The sequence below is a fragment of the Oryzias latipes genome, chromosome 1, assembly GCF_053564925.1.
Source record: "Oryzias latipes strain Hd-rR chromosome 1, Olatipes_Hd-rR_3.1".
Lineage (NCBI taxonomy): Eukaryota > Metazoa > Chordata > Actinopteri > Beloniformes > Adrianichthyidae > Oryzias > Oryzias latipes.
Genome location: NC_136237.1, coordinates 38,756,479 through 38,775,134, shown reverse-complemented (window position 1 = coordinate 38,775,134; position 18,656 = coordinate 38,756,479). Strand labels below are relative to the sequence as shown.

The window sequence follows — 18,656 nt, the reverse complement described above, 5'->3', positions numbered from 1 at the left end:
TGGAAAGGACGGCGGCGCCAAACGGCCCTGCCCACAGCTCAGAGGTAAATATATCTAAAGAACTACTGCCGCTCTGCAGAAACTATGTTCTATCTAGACGATGACAGGTTTTTTGGTTTGGGCAAAAAACGGCATGAATGGATCAAAAGATGTTTGGAGTGGCACTTTAGAAAAGTGTTTATTTATCACCAACATTACAAAGAAAGTAAATCCTCCATAGTGAAAAAGTGTTTGCTATAAAAACAAAACCTACCAAAAAAACACAAATGTACCAATAAAACAGAAAATATTTCTTTACTCCTCAGCATCACAGCTGCATACTCATACTTATTCTTTAGTCAAAGTATCATAGATACATACCCACGTTTACAGAAAACATTTCTTACTTAGTGTAGGTAAACAAAACTACTTATAAACACCCCCCAGGGAGGTATTCCAGAAAGCAGGTTATGCTAGCTCCCGCGGTAAGTTTGAGGCTAAAGAAGTGTACAACCACCGCTTTCGGTTCCAAATACAGAGGTATGTTTCAGGGTGTGCTTAGTTCCCCTAGCAACTCATGTTCTGAACATAACCTGGTCTGGAGCAGGTTTAGTTGAAGGTTAGTTTGTTTTCAGAGAGGTGAAGCAGCATGGCGTGTCCATTTGTAGATGATTTAGTGGATGAAGAAGCTCAGATAATACTTTTTCCACCGTTTGAGGGTGATTAGACCACATATGGATGTTGGACAGATAAACCTTTTACTTTGATCTAACTGAATTATTTGCTTCAGTTAAGATAAATCAATTCTTTTAAGTTAAGTCAGCTTACAAATAACACGTAGTTTTCAGACATTTATTATACTTTCATTTAAATTAATTCAATTAAGTAGGTGTAACTTTGGTGCTGCTGTTACCTCGGCAGCACAAGGAATTGTGGGATACCATTCCCTTTGCCTGTCTGGACGGATTTGGGTTCAAGTGTGGCTTTTTGACCAAATGTGTTTAGTTGTTTTACTGTGTTTTGCCCAGTTATTCGTCCAGTTATGTTTAATTCTTTTTGCACCATGAGTGAGAGGATGATGAGTTTATTTAGCAGCCCTACTGTGTTGTAGTGTTATGATAGATTCAGAGATATGGTATATGGTTTCATGATTCAAATCTGTTTTGTTTCATTCATTTTATTGTTATAAAAATGAGAATATCTGCAGGCTCAAATTTAGACATATGATAGTTTAAGAATTACAATAAATTAAGATGGAAAATCTTTAATTGAATTGGAGTAATATGACATTTAGTTAGATAAATATGTAAATTTAAGGTTGTAAAAAAAATATTGAGTTGGATAGACGTAAGGAATTACGTTAAATAAATTTAACTCAATTACTTGTTGACAATTGAATTAATTTAAGTTGGATAAGTTATATATATATATGCATCACAATGAAAATAAGATCAGAAACTCGTGCGTTTACTTTGTCCGTTCTTTTTCTCCAAGCAGAAACTCTTTCTTTTGCTGATGATGCAGCAGTATTACTTTTTGATGGACACATAATCTTCATTCGCCGTCATTAAAACCTCAGACTCCGTCTCACTGAAGTATAGCGCTCTCTTTTTTTCTCCACGCGTTTCCATGGTGACTCCGTAAATCGGCGATCCATTGAGAATGTCTTTATGTACCTGCCGTGCACGCGCATCAACCCAGGGTTACCAAGTCGAGCGTAATTACGCCAACTCATATCCGGTCTTTTGGAACCGACATACCCAGAGTAAGCAAGTTCAGGAGGACTTCAGCCAGAGTTCAGGGTTAAAGTCAGGCTAGTTTAAACATGCTTCCTGGAATACCCCCCAGGTCACCACAGATCAGGCTCCACCCACACGATCTTCCTCTGCTCCTCCCAGATGACGGTGCGCAGAGAGGTCAGCAGGGAGGTCTGGTCGCACCACGAGTCTGGAGCCATGCTGCGATACAAACACGACAGCTTGTCCAGCAGCGGCTCCTCGCTCCTCGAGCACGCCAGAAGCTGCTCCTCTGATTGGCTGTGGCGCTGCAGCTTTGACCTGTTAAAGCAAGCAAGCATCATCAATGTTCATCTGAATATAGGAGTATATTTAGTTGGAAACAAGGAAAGCTCCACATATTCAATGACTGGAAAAAAAGCCAAATTTAACCTTTATTTGTTTTTACACAAAAATTTGACAGAAAGGAAAATATTTATATTTTTGGATTTACCTGAGTTTTCGTGCACTGCGAGAAGTCTGGCCGATGAAGATGATGATGGGGAAGATCTGGAAACGGTGCAACCGGCGCACACAGTCCAGGCCCAACGGCAGCACGCAGTGAGTTCCCTGTTAAATGTGCAGAAAACATCCAGATTAGACAAAGAAAAGGAAAAAAAAGAATTACATTTTCTTTAGAACTAAATCACTGTGAAAAGATTTTTTACATCAACACAAAACAGATCAAACCACTTCTCTAAAGTATTAGATTCAATTTCAGTAATTATTGGATTTATTTTCCTAGGATCTAACCAGATGGATCTGACTGAGGCAAGTTGTTAATCGAATCGACCTGCATCATTATAAAATCGTTTTAAAATGAAACAGATCGTTTATTATAACTATTGGGAAATACCATTTGGATTGAGGTACTGTAGGTTTATTTAACTGTAACATGAAAACAAGTGGATCACAGCACAGCATGTGATGGCAGTAAAAAGTGATCAAGTCGACTTTATGAAATTAAAGTCTGAATGGATGTGCCTTTAGTTCTTGTTGACTTGTTTGTTTTTGCACATATTTAATTTACACTTGATTATCTTGCAGGAAACACGAGACATCTTGAAAACTTCACCTGTACTTTTCCGTATCAGGTATTTATCTCTGAGTCACACTGGTACAACTTTTGGCTGAAGGTGCCCTGGATCCAATGTAGGGCAGCGAATCGAAACGAACCAATATTGACTATGAATCGCATTGTAAACCACAAATTATGATATGAACCGAATCGTTGTTAAAATGAGCCGTGACACCCCTATTGTTTGAATTTCTTGGCATGAGCTGAGCAGACGTCAGCGAGCAGGAAGTTAAAAGTTAAAAAGAGTAAATACCTAAATAAGCAAATATACATCTGTATGTGTGGTCAGGATGGGTTTATCATGGTTTTTGCCTTTTGAAAGAAGCTGCTTTCAAAGCTATTTGTTTCAGTTCTGATGCATCGGTAGCGCCTCCCAGAGGGCAACAGGTCCAACTGAAAATAAGGTCACATTATAGACACTTCTCCACCTGTAGTCCAACCAACACCTGAAAATGTGTCACTCTACATGTTTAAAGCAAACTAAAACAGCAGAGAATGTTGGAATAAAATAGCTTCTGTTTCAGGAGTGAGCCTGACTAACAACTAGTTTGGAGCACAGTTACAGACACTAACTGTGCTTTGTTTTTTTAATTGCAAAATTCAAACATTAAATGAATTTATTTTTTCTATTCTTGTAAACTCGATGTGAAGCCACTCAAACATTAGAACTTTTATTTTTCTGTACTCTCTGCCAATCAAACCATCAGAAATGTTTCAGGTGTGCCCGATTACGGCTGTGGAGTCACGTTCTGACCTTTTTCATGACCCTCTCCACACTCTGCAGGGTGTAGCACCGGCCCTGCTCGCTCTCCTCCAGGATCTCGGACCTCTGGAGCCGGGCGGCGTGCTCGCTGGACATCAGCACTTCTGGGGACCAACAGCAGGCAGGAATCAGGAATGTGCTGATTCTCTTCAATAAAACCTTTTTTTTTCCTTATTGTTTTTGGCTCCAGGTGTGGTCACGAGTGAGCAAACTTCCCCTCCACGCTTATTACTGCAGGGACACATTTGCTGTTTGCAGCATTCTGGACTTTTACAGCTATTTACTTGTGGAATTATTTCCTTCCTTGTGAGCATAAAAAAACTAATCATTAAATATTCAACCCCGTGGAGGAGGCTCTATGTTTGCTAAGCCAACAAATAAAATAAAAAAACTGTTGTTGAGCTAATCATAGAAAATAGAAATAATTTCAGGAATAAAAGACTCCTCATCAGGAGTCTGAACAGACAGGTTTCTTACCGGCCTCACAGAGCTCAAAGCCCTGCCAGCCTGCCAGCTTCTTGTCTAGGATCCGTCCCAGTATGGAGGGCAGGAGTAGCACCGGCCTGCAGATGGGCGGGTAATGAGGGGTGACCAGAGTGTAAGGCATGAGGGTCACACAACATTTGGAGGAACTGGGAGTTCCTGTGGAGACAAAGAAGTTGAAGCCGATGGCTGTTTAGTACAGTCTAGCACCTTTATTTATCCAAAATGAGATGTTTAAGGACAAATTCTACTTTCCGCGCATGACTTGACCAAGAGGCTGCATGTAAGTAGCATAAAACAGTGCATACACAGGGTTATACAGAAACACATTACTAGCTTCTGTAGCAGGAGCAAGTATCAACAATGACCTGTTGAATTCTCAGTTTGAACACAGATATAGACTTTAATGATGGTTTGAAATGTGTTCCAGTCACTCGCAGCAGAAATGCTGAAGGCATTACCGCCAAAGATGGAGATGAATGCCTGACCAAGGATGATAGGAGAGACGACATATAAAGAGAAGTTTGATTCAGGATTGTTTGGTAGAGGAAAAATAAACCAATGGTTGAAGAGAAGGCCAACCCACAAATTATAGAGTTCACAGTGACGGGTGTGAAATGGAATAATAAAGTTCCACTCCAATAATCTTTTCAATAATTTAAAAAAGCACTCCCAGTGGTTTATTTAAATATGATTTTGTTGCTTTTAGCCAAAAAAAAGGGCAATGAGCTTCATCCAGTGTGGGTCCCTGTGTCAGACCCTTCAAGTTACTGCCTAATAATGTAGCCACAGGAGGGCCCAAGTCTGGGCTTCCCTGTGCCGGTCCCCAGCCCGGAAAAATTACAGGGTTGTATCAGGAAGGGCAGCTGGTGTAAAAATCTCTGCCAAAGCACCTGTATGACTCGGTGAAAGCTGATTCGCTGTGGCGACCCCTGAAGGGTTATGCCAAAAGGTGAACAACAACATTCCTGGACGTATACCTTCATCTGAAGGCCCCTAAAGTCTGACTCCGATCATCTTTTGATTTATTGTAAAAGGGTTCCCAGTGGTCTTTTCATTATGTTTATACCACTTTTCTTTTTTTTTTTTTTGCCAAAATCAAAAATCTGTCGAATTCTAGGACATAGGTTTTGCAGAGCGGCAATAGCTCTGGTAGTTGTGGTGAGTTACGGAAGTGAGCCTCCACTTATTTCCTATGATCCCTTTGTTAACACGCTCTACCTCTAGCTTACAGCTCCCCACAACCCCAACCTAACAGTACTGATGCAATAAAAATGAAGAGCAATATTGGAGCTATTAAGCCGTACAGTTTAGAGCCAGATACCAGCTCAGACGTTCATGGATCCAGTCTTCTACAAGTGGATGCATCAGAATGGTGAAGACTATTGGAACTTGTGGCCCGCACAGCATAGTTTCTACATGACAAATAAGCTCTTTTTCAATGCCACCTTTTCATCTGCTCCTTATTGACAATGATTTGAATAATTAAATACCCAGAAATGCAGTTTTAATATTAATGTTCTTAACATATGCCCTCCATCACAAGAAAAATGCCACAAGAACATGTTAAAAACACAAAAAATAAGAATTTTATCTAAGTGGATCTTTGAGGACAAAGCAAATGTTTGAGAGCAGTACTTGGTGCCATTGTTTAGAAAATTATGTCTCTACAGTCAAAAATAGGAAGTGCAGCAATTTTATCTAAGGTGTGTCTGATTTCATGAGTGAAGGGGGAAGAGGAAGGCTGTTCTAGCTTTGATTTTGGTTTGGAGGTTACTGATGGGGGTGATGAAAGACAAATATATTTAAAGACATAAACGTGTTCTAAGACCGTGCCATCACTGCCAGTGATCATTGGAGAGGGGGCAACATCAGGCCTCCAACTGAAAAGAATGTGTTTTGTTTTTCTAATGTTAAGACAAAGATGGAGGCTGTGAAGTGACTCTTCAAGAGGAGTGAGGCAAAATTTACATGAGGATGCTGTGGACTGTGGAGAGGGGCCAACAATCAGCGTAAAGACGAATCTGGGAGTGTTTTGAAGGACTTTTTTTTTCATTAAGAAATAAACCAATCGATATTTTAGCTTCACCCCTTGGTTTGAGGCTCATACCTGACTCTGTGCTCTCGCTGTTTTTGTCCTCCACGCTGACCCACATTGGGTTCCTCCCCTGGCGGCCCGTACTGACGATCCTCACTGCCTTCTCTTTTCTCCAGCAAACTTCACGTCCGGCCTGGTACCAAAAAAAAATCCCACAAATGGCTGAGCAAACAGGAGCTCTGCATCTTCCCACCAAGCCTTATGACAATTTTGGTACCTTTTGACATTTCTTAGTTTGAAAGTTTATCTCTTCAATCGTGCGAATTAGAAGTCGCTGCGCCCTGTGACAAAACACAAAAATAATAAGAAATCTCTTCCTAAGTTCAGGATGGAGGGTTGAAGTTCTGATCCATAAGTGGATGGCAGTCAATGAACCTGTAATAGTTAGGTATGGTTCCACTCTGCAGGTCCAGCAGCTGGCAGGGGTGCACCTGGCAGGCGTGCCACTGGTCTTCAGCGCCGCTGGGCCGCGTGTTTGTCACATGCAGGATGTCATTGCAGGTCACGGCCAGGGTTCCAGTCGAGCCAGCGGGCAGAGACACGTTGACCCGGATGTAGAAGGAGTCTCCAGACGCCGTCTCGCTCTTCTGCAGCTGCTGCAGCAGCGCCTCGTACTCTAAACGAGCAAAGCCATTGAAGTCATAAAATCAGCACACATCAAGAATTTTTGGTTCAACTCTGTGTTTCAAGTAGTTTCAAAAGGAAAATAAAAGGTTGCACAATGTTCAACAAGAAAAATAAAAATGTGAATTAGCCAAAGCGTGAAGGAAAACTGGGCATGCCGGTTTTGTGATGCAAATCTTCAACGGCACTCGGCGTGTTCGGTTTCTTTAGATGTCAGTTCACTTATCAGTAGCAAAACCACCATCACGCTCATTCATTGATCCATGAGTATTGTTGTCTCAATGCCAGAGAGTTATCCTGCTTTTCTGACGGTTCCAGTTTCATCTGGAACAACCTGCCGCCTCCTTAAATAACGCAAAGAAATGTTCTGAACTCAGAAGGGAATTTACAGTGAATTCTGCACAACGTTCTGTTCCCACTGGGTGTGGAAGTGTATTTTTACACATGAGCCTTCTCTGAAATCTGAGAAAGTCATGAAATCCTTTTCATGTCCCTCTGCTTTAGCTGATTGGTTCATCTGTAGCCCTTGTGCTATCCTAGGCACTTTAACATTGGGAGTTGGGTCATGTAGACCCACTAGACAGTGCGCTGAACCTTTTTTCTTCAATGATTTGTGAACCTCACTGGTGTCCATGGATTATATGAAATCTTTCCACCTTTATCCACCTTTGTCATGGTAGGGAGAACACGTCAATGTAAGGGGGGGGGGTCATCTCAGATAGCACAAGGGTGCTATCTGAGATAAGAGACGCTTAAAATGACGTTTTTATTTAGATTTACACTAAATCTTGTGTGATTTATATCTTTTCTAGTTTAATAATAATTTATTTTAAAACGATTTTTCGTTTTTTATTGGTTTTGCTAAAGCAGAAATACTTCCATACTGTTAATGTTTTTGGATTTTTTTGGAACTGGAGTTTTAAGCAATAAAAAAGACAAACCAAAATACATCTACACTTAGATATATGTTGACAAATATAATATTAATATACTATAATGTTCAAATCTTAATTGGGTTTTCTATGTCTTGTATGATTTTATTATCCTTAAAGGAAGTTTTTAGTTCTTCCAAATTCAATTTCTTTATTTAATTTATTGGTTTTCTGCCCTCTTGAGCCTTTATGTTTTTAATTTTTTTCTTAAATGATCTTAGTTTCCAAATTGTTCCATTATTATTTAAGTTTAAAACTGCTTTTGCAAAAAAAATACCTAGGAAATAGTAAATGTTGGAGGTGTGGTAACAATGGAGCCAATCACTTCCATATATTTTGGGACTGTGTGGTTATCAAGAAGTATTGGTCTGACATACATGAACATCTGCAAAATGTGTTTTCTATTGTTTTCCACTTGTCTTTTGAAAGTCTGTTTTTGAGTAAAATTGATGGCCTAGACAACAAAAATAAGAAACTGCTCTACATTCTGCTGGCAGCCAGTAAGAAAGCAATAACCAGAAAATGGCTTAAACCTGAACAGCCAACGATAGAAGACTGGATTGATGTTGTACAAAGAATTTATATAATGGAAAGAATCTCACACTCTTTACAAATACGGCTGGATGTTTTTTACGCTACTTGGTCTATATGGACAGAATATGTTAAGCCTGTAAGATCGGATTTCATCTGAAATCATGTCATATCATTTATGTTTTGAAACTCCCTGCTTCCTCACATGTTCCTTTTTTATTTATTATTATTTTGTTTTGGTTTTTTTTGTTTTTCAATTAAAAAACTGAGAAAGCATGAACATTGTAACACGTCAAAACAATGTACAATTTATCCTGTGCTTTTTCAATAAAAAATAAATTTGAAAAAAATAAAACTGCTTTTGCTGCATGGAAACTGCATGAAGAGAGCTGAGTTTAATTTATCTAAACCATCAGCTGAAGGCTTGAGGGCAAAAGTTCTTGATCAAACAAGACTCACTGGTTTCCTTTCTGTGCATGTAACCCTTGTGCTATCCTAGGCACTTTAACATTGGGAGTTGGGTCACCTAGACCCACTAGACAGTGCGTTAAAACTTTTTTCTTCAATGATTTGTGATCTTCACTGGTGTCCATGAAATCTTTCCACCTTTGTCATGGTAGGAATAACAAGTCAATGTAAGGGTGGGGTCATCTAAGATAGCACAAGGGTTAAGAATAACTATTTCCTGCACTTGAAAACATTTCTGTAACAAAGTGACTAACTGGGCTTCTGGAAGACTCTTTTGATTCATCAGCAATGTTCTTGTTTTGCTTTACACTTCAGATAACCCTTCAGCCCAGCTGAGCAAACTGACGTAGGACGTCATAAACGCAGCCGTTCAAAGAAACATTCTGTTTTTTCCGCTCTGTGACAGATGAGCCTCACACGGCCGCTGCCAATTAGTTTAATCTGCAGAAAAGACAATCTGCTTCCTGTTGCTTCAGCCACAACCATAAACTTCTGTGTTCCCCTGGTCCATCAGCCCATCTGCATGTTGATGGTTCACGGAGGGCTAAATTTAGAAACCAGAAACTATTATTTACAAGTAGTAGGGCGTACCATCTGGTCTGGGCCGCAGGGAGAGGTGACAGAAGCCGGTGACTTGGCTGAGAGCCCACATGGCTTCCTCCAAGGTGGAGTCCTCCAGCACCATCCTCAGAGCCCTCTGGTTGTGCTCATACTTCACCTGCAGCAGAAGCACACAGTGAGGAACACCAGGAGGCAGAACATCGGCTGCTTGCCCACGCTCACGCATACCTCTACGATCTGCGCCCCCGGGCTGATGCCAACCCCCTGGGCGGCGCTGCCCTCAGTCACCTGGTGCACAAACACCCCGCTCTTGTTGCCCCCCACGACTGTCAGCTGGCTCAGCAGAGCCTCACCCAGGAAGGAGATGCTGATGACCCGACCGATGACCCGGATGGCTTTGGGGCGAGAGCGCACCAGGAAAGGAGGGGCCGATTTTCTTGAACTACTAATGGAAAAAACGGAGGAAATTCAGCAAATAATAATATATATATATATATATATATATTTTTTTTTTAAATAAATAAATATATATTTATTCCATCTCAGCAGCTTTAATAAAAATAAACAACATAAAGTTATAATCTTATTTGCTTTATTTATATGTAATTTCATGGATTTATTTCTAGTAATAGCAGTATGTTTATGTACATATTCCTATTTAATTCCACTGTAAGTTCAGTATTGTGTTATTCGTTATTTTGTGTACCTTTTTATAACATTTTTTTAATTTTATTTACCTTTTTCATTTATTTTGCGTGTCTCCTAAATGTTTTTTAATTTAGCATTTTCTAGGTAAGCTTTTGTAAATTCCGTTTGGTTTTCATTTCAAGTTTTATCTATATGCAGTTTTATGTTTCCTTATGTTTATTGTGAGGGGTAGGGAGGGTCAAGGCGACCCTTGTGTTTTAAACTTTCATTCTTTATTGTTCAAGTCTGTAAAGCCTTTTGTGTTACTCTAGTATGAAAAGTACTTTATAAATAAAGTTGGATTTGATTTGTTTTTTCACTGGTTTTTATACTGGATCTGCCATGTTTCATTCTATACTGATGGGGAGAAACAACGAGGGACGCGGAGAGAACTTTGAGCTATAAAAATATAGGAAAAGTGCTGTAAAAATAACCTGATTGCTTTAGTTGAGATTCTCTTGAATGTTTTTACTATAGAGATGAGACAACGTCTCCTGGGTCTATGTTGTGTTTACACTTTTTATATTAGAAAAAAAAATTTAAGTATAAAAATTAGTGAAAATGTTACCCGTTTTTCTTTAGCTCTTTTGTGTCAATGTGAAATATTAATGTTTTTTATATTACATTGTTATTAATCAACCAAAAAAAGCATGTTTCTCTGAAAAGCAAATTAACTGTAACCAAAAAACAAAGTTCTCAGAAAACCTTTGCAGGCTCACATCACAGTTGGACTCACTGAAAGCAAAACTAAAACGAGACAAACACAGAAAGCTAATCCAACAAGAGCAAGAGCTCTTTAAAATTGCATCATAATTACACCATAACTACTCACTAATGGAGCGGCTTACCCAGAGGACTCAGAGTTACTTAGGGAAGGAGACTCAAGCTCATTTCTGTCTTCACTTCCTGCAAAAACAAGAATAATTCCGGAATGCTTTCAGGGAACCATTGTATGAGGATTAATGCAGAAAAGCAGCACACCCTTAAATGATTAGGTTTGGTTATACGCACCATCCGTCAGCAGCACAAAGTCGTCCAAAAGAGGGTCTGTCTCTGCACTTTCTGTGCTGTGAGGAAAAAAATGAGATCATAAACAAGTCTGCCACTTTTTTCCATGTGTGATCTCACTCTATAGATCTTTACGTGTTTCTGTCGAGTCTTAAAAGATAAACAAATGAAAATGATCAAATTAACAGTTCAACTCTGTGTTTGAATAAAATGTTGCACTTCCTGTTATATGATTAACTCTTGCTCAATCATTTCCTCCTTCACGTGAATCCCAAACCCATCCTCCTCTCACCTGTAAATCAATAATCCACCTGAAACTCATGTGACTGCAGCAGAAAGGAATGCAGAAATCATCTGCCATAAATCCTTCATGGTGGGAGTCTATTTCAAGCTGCACAATACCCCATTGAGCTATTCTAACACATTCACACAATGGCTGCCCTTGACAACACAAAAACACACACACACCTGCTGTCTGCGTACAAGATTTCCTCTCTTCGGCGGAGAGACTCCGGGCCGGGCGGCTCTGCATTTCTGGACCGCATGCTATTCATTACAGCATCCTCTTCCTAAATGCAAATAAAGCCATTATAACCCATCAGATGACAGTGATGTCACCATCAGACAGCTTAAAAAGCATTTGAGACAAGAAAAAAACAAAGCCCACCCTCTAAAAGTATTGTTTTCTGATGTGTTTTAATACTGGAGGGTTTTTCAAGGCAGACAAATAAAAAAAAAGTTGACCTAGACTACAAATCATCATAATATTTGACAGTTCAAATTTAATTTCAGTTATTCTAAAGGAGTTGCCATGTGTACAATTCTATAATGTTTTTTCTTTTTTTCACTGAATTTCGAATATTTCTGTACAAAAATTCTGATTCCAAAGTGTTGCTTTGGGGTTAATTATTGGGTGGAATATTAAAGCTGCAAGGAAAGAAAATATCGTTATTTCTAATTGTATCCCTCGGTGAAATATACTGTGCTCCATCTAAAAACTGTGGTTTATGTTGTATACGATAAGGAATAATTTCTCCAAGTTTCATTGCTTTTTTTTGATTGACTAAATTACTTTGAAAGTTGGAGTGCCACAAGGTTCAGTCTTAGGATCCCTTTTTTTAACTGTATATTCTTGGAGCTGTAAAATCAACAGCATTGATAAGGTACACATAGACGCGCGTACTTGAATGTGCTAACAGCGTGTTCTAGAACATGCTTTTAGTCCATGCTGGACAAGCAGGGAGGGGCTTCTTCTTCTTCTTCTTCTTCTCTTTCTACTGTTTACAAGCGCATCTTCACCACCTACAGTTGGAACAGGCTTGGCTCAATGTCAATCTCGTACATCCTGCACCAGGCCGTTTCTTTTACAGCTTTATTCTGACATATGGAAGAATTGGTGCAATTATTAAATTTTCCTCCATGATAATTTTTTAAAGGGTTTGCATTTCGGTGACTTAAAAGGGACGCCTTACATAAGTTCACTACCAAATCCCTGATTGGTCAAAGTTCGACGTGGTTTAAATAATAGCAACATGCTTTCAAAGGCCATGGATTTTTTACGTAGAGCCCGGAAATGGTCGTTGAAACTTGTTTTGAACTATGAAGCCTAAAACACGCATTTAGATAGACTTTTCATTGGAAGTGGCTGCTTAGAGGAATCTGTTTTTTTTTGTTTTTTGTTCTTTAGCCCATCATAAGGGGTTGTTTTTGTTTCATATCATCCATCTACCGTTTTTTTAACTTTAATACCTAATCTACTAAAGTTCATGTTTTTTGATAATCTGGGTGCTGCCGTTTGGGGCATCTGTTTCACTAAACCAAACTGAGTCTGGCTGCACACCTCTGAATTGCTGAAAGTCTCAGGACGCAGCGCATCCATGCGACAAAGCTTTCGCCGCTCTGGGCGGGGACACCCATCACAGCTAGACACTGAGCTCTGCCACCTCACGTCCTTCACCTTCAAAAATAAAAAAATAAACCGTAAGTTTTGTTTCTGCATGTTCATGTTTTTGACGTGTTTTAGTCATTTTAGAAACCTTCTGTTTGACGCTGCTCCTGCGCTTCACCTGCAGGGTGAACACAGACTCCTGCATCACCACCAGCTGGCTCCGAAGGGCATCCTTCTCAGCCAAGATCTGGGCTATCGTGGCCTGGGCCTCTTCTCTGGAAAGGTACGCCTGAAAGTTATGAAAGAGTTGATATCTATCAAACAATGAAAGTTTACAGAGAAGTGGCAGGATAAAGGCACGCCCTGGTTTCGTCTCAGACTCTTGAGTCACATACAACAAGAAAATGGCCCTGACAATCATATTGTCAAAACATGCCAAGCTTTGTCTGTAGCTGGAAAGGTAAAGGTGTCGATGTAGGTGAGGAGGGAGTACAGTGATGTGGCCTACGTGCAAACTGCCGCTAAAGCTACAGAAACAGTCGTGTGGGAGTAATCTTCTACATTCCTAAATGTGTCTGTGAGGACTAATGGAAACTTAGAATAGAAAAGAATTTCACTCAGGCAGTAAACCGTATGAATGGAGTTATTAAAGAGCTGTTAAAAAGACAAAAGCTGTATGCATAAACAGAATGGCCTCAAGTTCCTCAGCTGTTATTTCTTATCACGTGTATCAAGTTATAGCATTGATCAGATTTATTCAAAACAAAAAACAACGACCTTTAGAGGCGGTAAGTAAAGAACGTGAGAAAAGAAAAATTACATAATAAATAAAGCCAGACAACACATCAACATACAGTTATTGAAGCCATGAAAGTTTCTCATTTCTTGAGCTCATCGACAAAATGCACATTAAATATGTCAAATTCAGATTGTCAAATTTGCTTTGAAAATAGATCAAAAGATGATCTATTGGGAGTTCAAGGTGCCCTCAAAGGAAATTTATAATTATTATTTTTGCATATAGGTCATGAACTTACATCAAAAAGGAGCAAAATGAGGAATATAATTGCAACTGAGAAAGGATAAACACTGAAAGTATTGTAAAAAAGCAAAATTAAAAGAATTTTGAAACATATTTGGTGCTGTCTGCCTTTATAATTCATCAAGCTGTGTTTTCAAGTTGTCTTTGTCTTTCAGGCGTTTAAATCCTTTCATTCATCCCACATCAGGTGCCAACTGCCTGTTATAGAAATGAATCACAGTCCTGTTTTGCTGCTTTTCTGCAAAGCTTCGGCGCAGCAGCGAGCAGCTCCACGCCACCCGACAGTCTGCGGGTGTGGATGCCCGATCCTACACTTCAGGAAGGAGCATAAGGTGGAACAGTTTTTGACTGTTACAAAAACAATTAAAGGAGGAAGCAAGACTCAATCTCCTGCAGCTGCCCGTGAAAAGAAGAAGCGGAACTGTTTGTCAGAATGAATAGGTAGGATTTTAGCCAGAAAACGGTTTCCCAAATACTTCCTGTGAGGGTGGATTTTTTTCTAACTTAATTTATTTTAAAAAAACACATCATTAATAATAAACACTGGTCACCTCAGGTGAGCACCCCCTGACCTGGTCTCTCTCGGTCTGCAGCTCCTTGATCTGGCTCTGGATCAGCGTGCTCTTCTGCTGGAGCATTTTGCAGTCCACAGTGAGCTGCTGCACCTGAAGGCTCAGACTCTCCTTCTGATCCAAAAGCTGCACAATACAAACACAGTTTTGTCCTTTCCATCACACCTGTTCCACTGACGTGAACACAGGTGTGTAATAAAAGATTCACACAACTTCATGTTGGTATGAGGAAGAAAGTTCTGCTGTGAGTGTCAAGGAGAGTTTCTATGTTCTGGTTTCGTCGGGCTGCAGACACTCCGACATACCGCTTGTTTGTCTCTCTGTAGGATTTCGTTCTCCTCCCTGTAACACCGAAGCTGCTCTGCCAGCTGCACCTGACTGTCGATGGCCTCCGCCAAGTCCTGGGCCAGGATGTCCTGACGGGCCTGGAGGGTGAAAAAGAACCATAAAGCCACAGATAACCAGCAGCCCCCGTCAATCAGACCTGGTGATTCCTCTCACAGGGTCGAGGGTTTGAGCCTTCGCCAGCTGGCTGCGCAGTGTCCGGACCTCCTCCTGCAGCTGTGGGCTCTCAGGAGCAGAGACGAACCTGAGCGGGTGCCGTTTGGTGTCCATCTGGGCATTCTGCAGCTCCGTTTGCAGCTGATAGACCTGCAGCAAGACATGGAAGCAGCTGTGATGGACTGTACTCAGTCTGTCCCTTCACAGCCGCTGTCAAGACTTTCTAACTTAGATTATGTTAATAAAACACATCGTGCTCATGTATCCCAACATAGCGTCAAAATTTAATAAACATATCACTTATTTTTTATTTTTTCTATAAATAACAGCTCTGAAAACCAGAATTAGCTGCCTGAGTTTTCCCCAGGAGAGCCTATTGTGTGTTTGGAAGAAACTGGATACTTGAGTTCCATTCGACCACAGGAGGCTTTTATTTTCCAGTGATTTGTCATGAAAAGTTCGCAGCAGCTAGATTAAAGGTTCTAATTACCAATCTCCATCAACATTGTTTATTGTCTTAAACATCTGGTGACAAAAAAAACTTTCATGAAGGAAAGTAACCCTTTTAAAAACACGAATTTCTCGTGTTTGGTTTGGTTTATGCATGACTTTTTTACTCAGAAACAAAAGGAAACCTAGCGAAAAGTATTCCTCTGAAGTTGCAAATCTTGTGACATCTTGAAAATCAGTTGAATTGATGTGTTTCATAATTTGTCATAAATTGAATGATGATCTAGAAGTTTTTCTTTTTTAATATTTTGTACATGTGACACTTGTGTCGCCTTGGTTTCAGACAGCCATGGAAGACGGATGAGTTTGTCCATCACTGACCTGCAGGTTTAGGTCGTGCAGGCGCTCGTTTATGGCTGACCTCTCCTCAATGGCGGTTGTGTATCGTATGTACAGATCACACTTCTCGTCCTTCAGCTTGGCGACTTCCCGCTGCAGAGAGCTCAGGTGTCTCTGCAGCCGATCATTCTCAGACTGAAGGCGTCCGGATTTCTCTTCCTGCTCCATCATCTGTCCCATCTCCGACTCCAGGGAGGCGCAGCGAGCGCTCATCCTGCCCGCCTCGCCGCGGGCCTCCTGCAGCTCCTTTTGCATCCCTGTCACCGCTCTGATCAGGTACTCTGTCAGCTCGGAGTATTTGATCAGGCCTGCGAGGAGAGGAATGCATTTCAGACAAGCTGCACATGAAAAAGAAGTGGAGGAAGAAGACCATGCAGGGTGCTGACCGCTGAAGGTTGAGGGTTCTGTGCTGGGTTTGCGTCCCGTGACTTGGGTGTAGAGAGTTGGGTAATGTATCATCAAACCCTCCAGGAAAGCAATGGCTCCATTTCTTCCCTGAGCTCTCAGCAGATCCAGCATGTAGCCTAGATAAACAAAAATGTCTAAATCAGATTCTTGGGAGCAAACAGTGGCTGGATGACTCAGTTGGTTGAGTGGTTAAGTCCTTGGGTCAGACCCTTCAAGCTGCTGCCTAACTATGTAGCCACAAGAGGGCCCAAGTTTGGGCCTCCCTGTGCCGGTCCCCAGCCCGGGAAAAAATACAGAGTAAAATACAGTTGTGTCCCCTGAAGGGTTATTCCAAAAAGTGCACAGCAACATTCCTCGGAGTAAACCTTCATTTGAAGGCCCCTAAAGTCTCACTCCGATCATCTTTTGATCTATTGTAAAAGCGTTCCCACTGTTTTTTTCAATTATGTCGATGCGTTTTTTAGCCAAAATCCCAAATTTTTGCTGGATTCTGGGAAATCGTTTCTGCAGAGCAGCAAGAGTTCATTAGAAACTCTTAGTTGTGGGTGGGACTATTGGTGTGGAGTAAGCCACCTCATTTCCCATAATCCCATTGTTTACACTCTCTCCTGACAGCTTTCATCTCCTCACAACCCCAACCTAGCATTAGCGGCATAACAAAAATGGCGAGCAATATTAGAGCTATCCAGCCATCCATTTTTATCCAGATTCCAGCTCAGACAAGGAAGAAAAAAATGTAAATGGATCTATTTGTCAGCCGGTGGATGCATTGGAATGTGGCCCGCTGACTACATCACTGCTACAGGCTTTATCAAAGGGCATTTTTTCATCTGCCCCTGATTCACAATCATTTGAATGACGGAATACTCTGAAGTGCAGTATAAGCTTAATTTTCTCCCTTTATGTCATTCATCAGAAAAATGGTAAGAACATGTTAAGACAGCAAAAACTAAATTTTCTTCCAAGTGGGTCTTTCACTAAAGTGGTTGCTTACTGGTTCTCATGCAGCGATTGGTGAGGTTGTGGCAGGAGACGATTTCATCCTCATCCAAATCTGTGAGGACCCTGGCCTGCCGCAGGTACGGGATCAAGATGCAAGGCCGGACTCCCAAGGAGATCCTATGGCGGTTGTCATTTATCATCTCCCACAGTTCCTCCTCGCCCATCTCCTTCAGGTCCTGGCTCTCGGGAACGCAGTTCCCAGCCATTCTGAGTGCGCCGATCCGTGCCGCCAAAGGGACCGTCCCGGCAGCAGGCGATCAGCTTCCGCTGATCAGCAGACAGAGTGGAGGAGCCACAGAGGCTCTATGATAAAAAAGAAAGCAGGAGTGCTTTCCACGCCCCGTGGGAGTTTATTCCAAAGCATGCATCTGTGATTGGGCGTGTGGGAAAACTTGTAAAACAAGACCTTCATAGACAGAGCGGCACACACATTTACAGAAAAGGTTTTTGCGAACGACTCCACGTCACCGACTCAACCTCCAAACAGCTCAGAGGGTCTTTTCCGTTCATAACATTGCTCACATTTATTGTATAGGATCTTATCACACATAATAAACCTGTGCACATCCTTATTAATGAGTGACGCGCAGCCCGTTTGTGTTCAAGCGCAGACAGCTCAAACAAACAGCCGCTTTTCCCAGCTCCTTCTTAATCACAACAAGGCAAACACGCAGACGGGAGCAAACACTGAGGTGCAAAGTCCTGTCTGCCACACGGCCAGCAGCGCTCAGGTGAAGGTTAACCTGCCGGGAAAAGGTCAAAGAGCTCCATGTGTGGATCTGCTGTTTACTGTAAATGTTCATTCAAACACCTGCAAAACGACGCCCACAAAACTGTCAGTTTAATAACTATAACATTTGTGCACAACAAAACAGTAACCTGCTGTTTAAGATGCAGCAAATTGAAAAACAATAGAAATTAGATGCCTAAAATTTACAAACATGGTTCCATTTTGCATTTGGTGAGCAGATACACTGAGATCACTGAAACAAGGCACGTTTAAGTCAAACTTTGAGAGCAAAGATATATAAAACATTAAAAGAAACATTTCAAGGAAATATTAAAGGAGCGATCCACTATGAGGAAAATGGTGTATTTGGTGTTTTTACATTTAGCGTTTTTCTGATGAAGAAAGTTCAAATGATGTTAATATAAAGTAAGCTGAAAATAAGAGTGCAGATGTAAACTTGAACTTTCACCTGGATTTAAATACAGCGTTTCTACTGAGCTAAGGCTTTCTGTGAGTCTGTTACAGATCTGTGGAGCAGAGAAGGCAGCTTCTCCATGTTTGGTTTGGACTTCCGGGACACGACAAAGGACTGGATCCAGATGAATGCAGAGTTCTGTCTACATGGGCAAGGAGGTTAATCTTGTTTTTTGGGGCTAAACCATTCAAAGCTTTATAAA

The 18,656-nt window shown here is 40.9% G+C and overlaps 1 protein-coding gene and 1 long non-coding RNA gene across 6 annotated transcripts; one reads left to right on the top strand and one right to left on the bottom strand.

The window, feature by feature from the left end:
- Positions 1–159: 159 nt before the first annotated feature.
- On the bottom strand, positions 160–17,604 carry card14 (caspase recruitment domain family, member 14). 5 transcript variants are annotated; one of them, XM_078947068.1, is made up of 20 exons: positions 17,242–17,604; positions 16,226–16,363; positions 15,822–16,147; positions 14,991–15,140; positions 14,795–14,914; positions 14,469–14,615; positions 13,024–13,164; positions 12,828–12,944; positions 11,456–11,556; positions 10,991–11,046; positions 10,828–10,885; positions 9,521–9,737; positions 9,323–9,449; positions 6,552–6,792; positions 6,394–6,457; positions 6,189–6,309; positions 4,073–4,237; positions 3,587–3,699; positions 2,209–2,324; positions 160–2,036 (listed from the first exon to the last, which is right to left on the bottom strand). In XM_078947068.1, exons 1-20 carry the CDS (start codon positions 17,453–17,455, stop codon positions 1,829–1,831), a joined length of 2,940 nt encoding a protein of 979 aa, XP_078803194.1. In that variant the 5' UTR covers positions 17,456–17,604; the 3' UTR covers positions 160–1,828. The 5 variants fall into 5 exon arrangements, with proteins under 5 accessions (XP_078803194.1, XP_078803195.1, XP_078803199.1 ...); XM_078947069.1 differs by having other exon boundaries at positions 9,521–9,734; XM_078947073.1 differs by having other exon boundaries at positions 13,054–13,164.
- On the top strand, positions 2,179–3,754 carry LOC111947430 (uncharacterized). Its single transcript, XR_002873265.2, has 3 exons — positions 2,179–2,315; positions 2,802–2,848; positions 3,617–3,754. It is a non-coding gene; the product is annotated as an uncharacterized LOC111947430 (long non-coding RNA).
- Positions 17,605–18,656: the final 1,052 nt, after the last annotated feature.

What these genes read in the sequence shown, in the direction of transcription:
- card14 (XM_078947068.1), bottom strand. Translation starts at nt 17,455, where the DNA reads ATGGCTGGGAACTGCGTTCCCGAGAGCCAGGACCTGAAGGAGATGGGC. An exon ending in CCTGCGGCCCAGACCAGATG is followed by an intron (nt 6,793 to 9,322) that starts GTACGCCCTACT and finishes TTGCTCGTTTAG; the next exon opens with AGTACGAGGCGCTGCTGCAG. An exon ending in CTTTGAGCTCTGTGAGGCCG is followed by an intron (nt 3,700 to 4,072) that starts GTAAGAAACCTG and finishes GTTGGTCCCCAG; the next exon opens with AAGTGCTGATGTCCAGCGAG.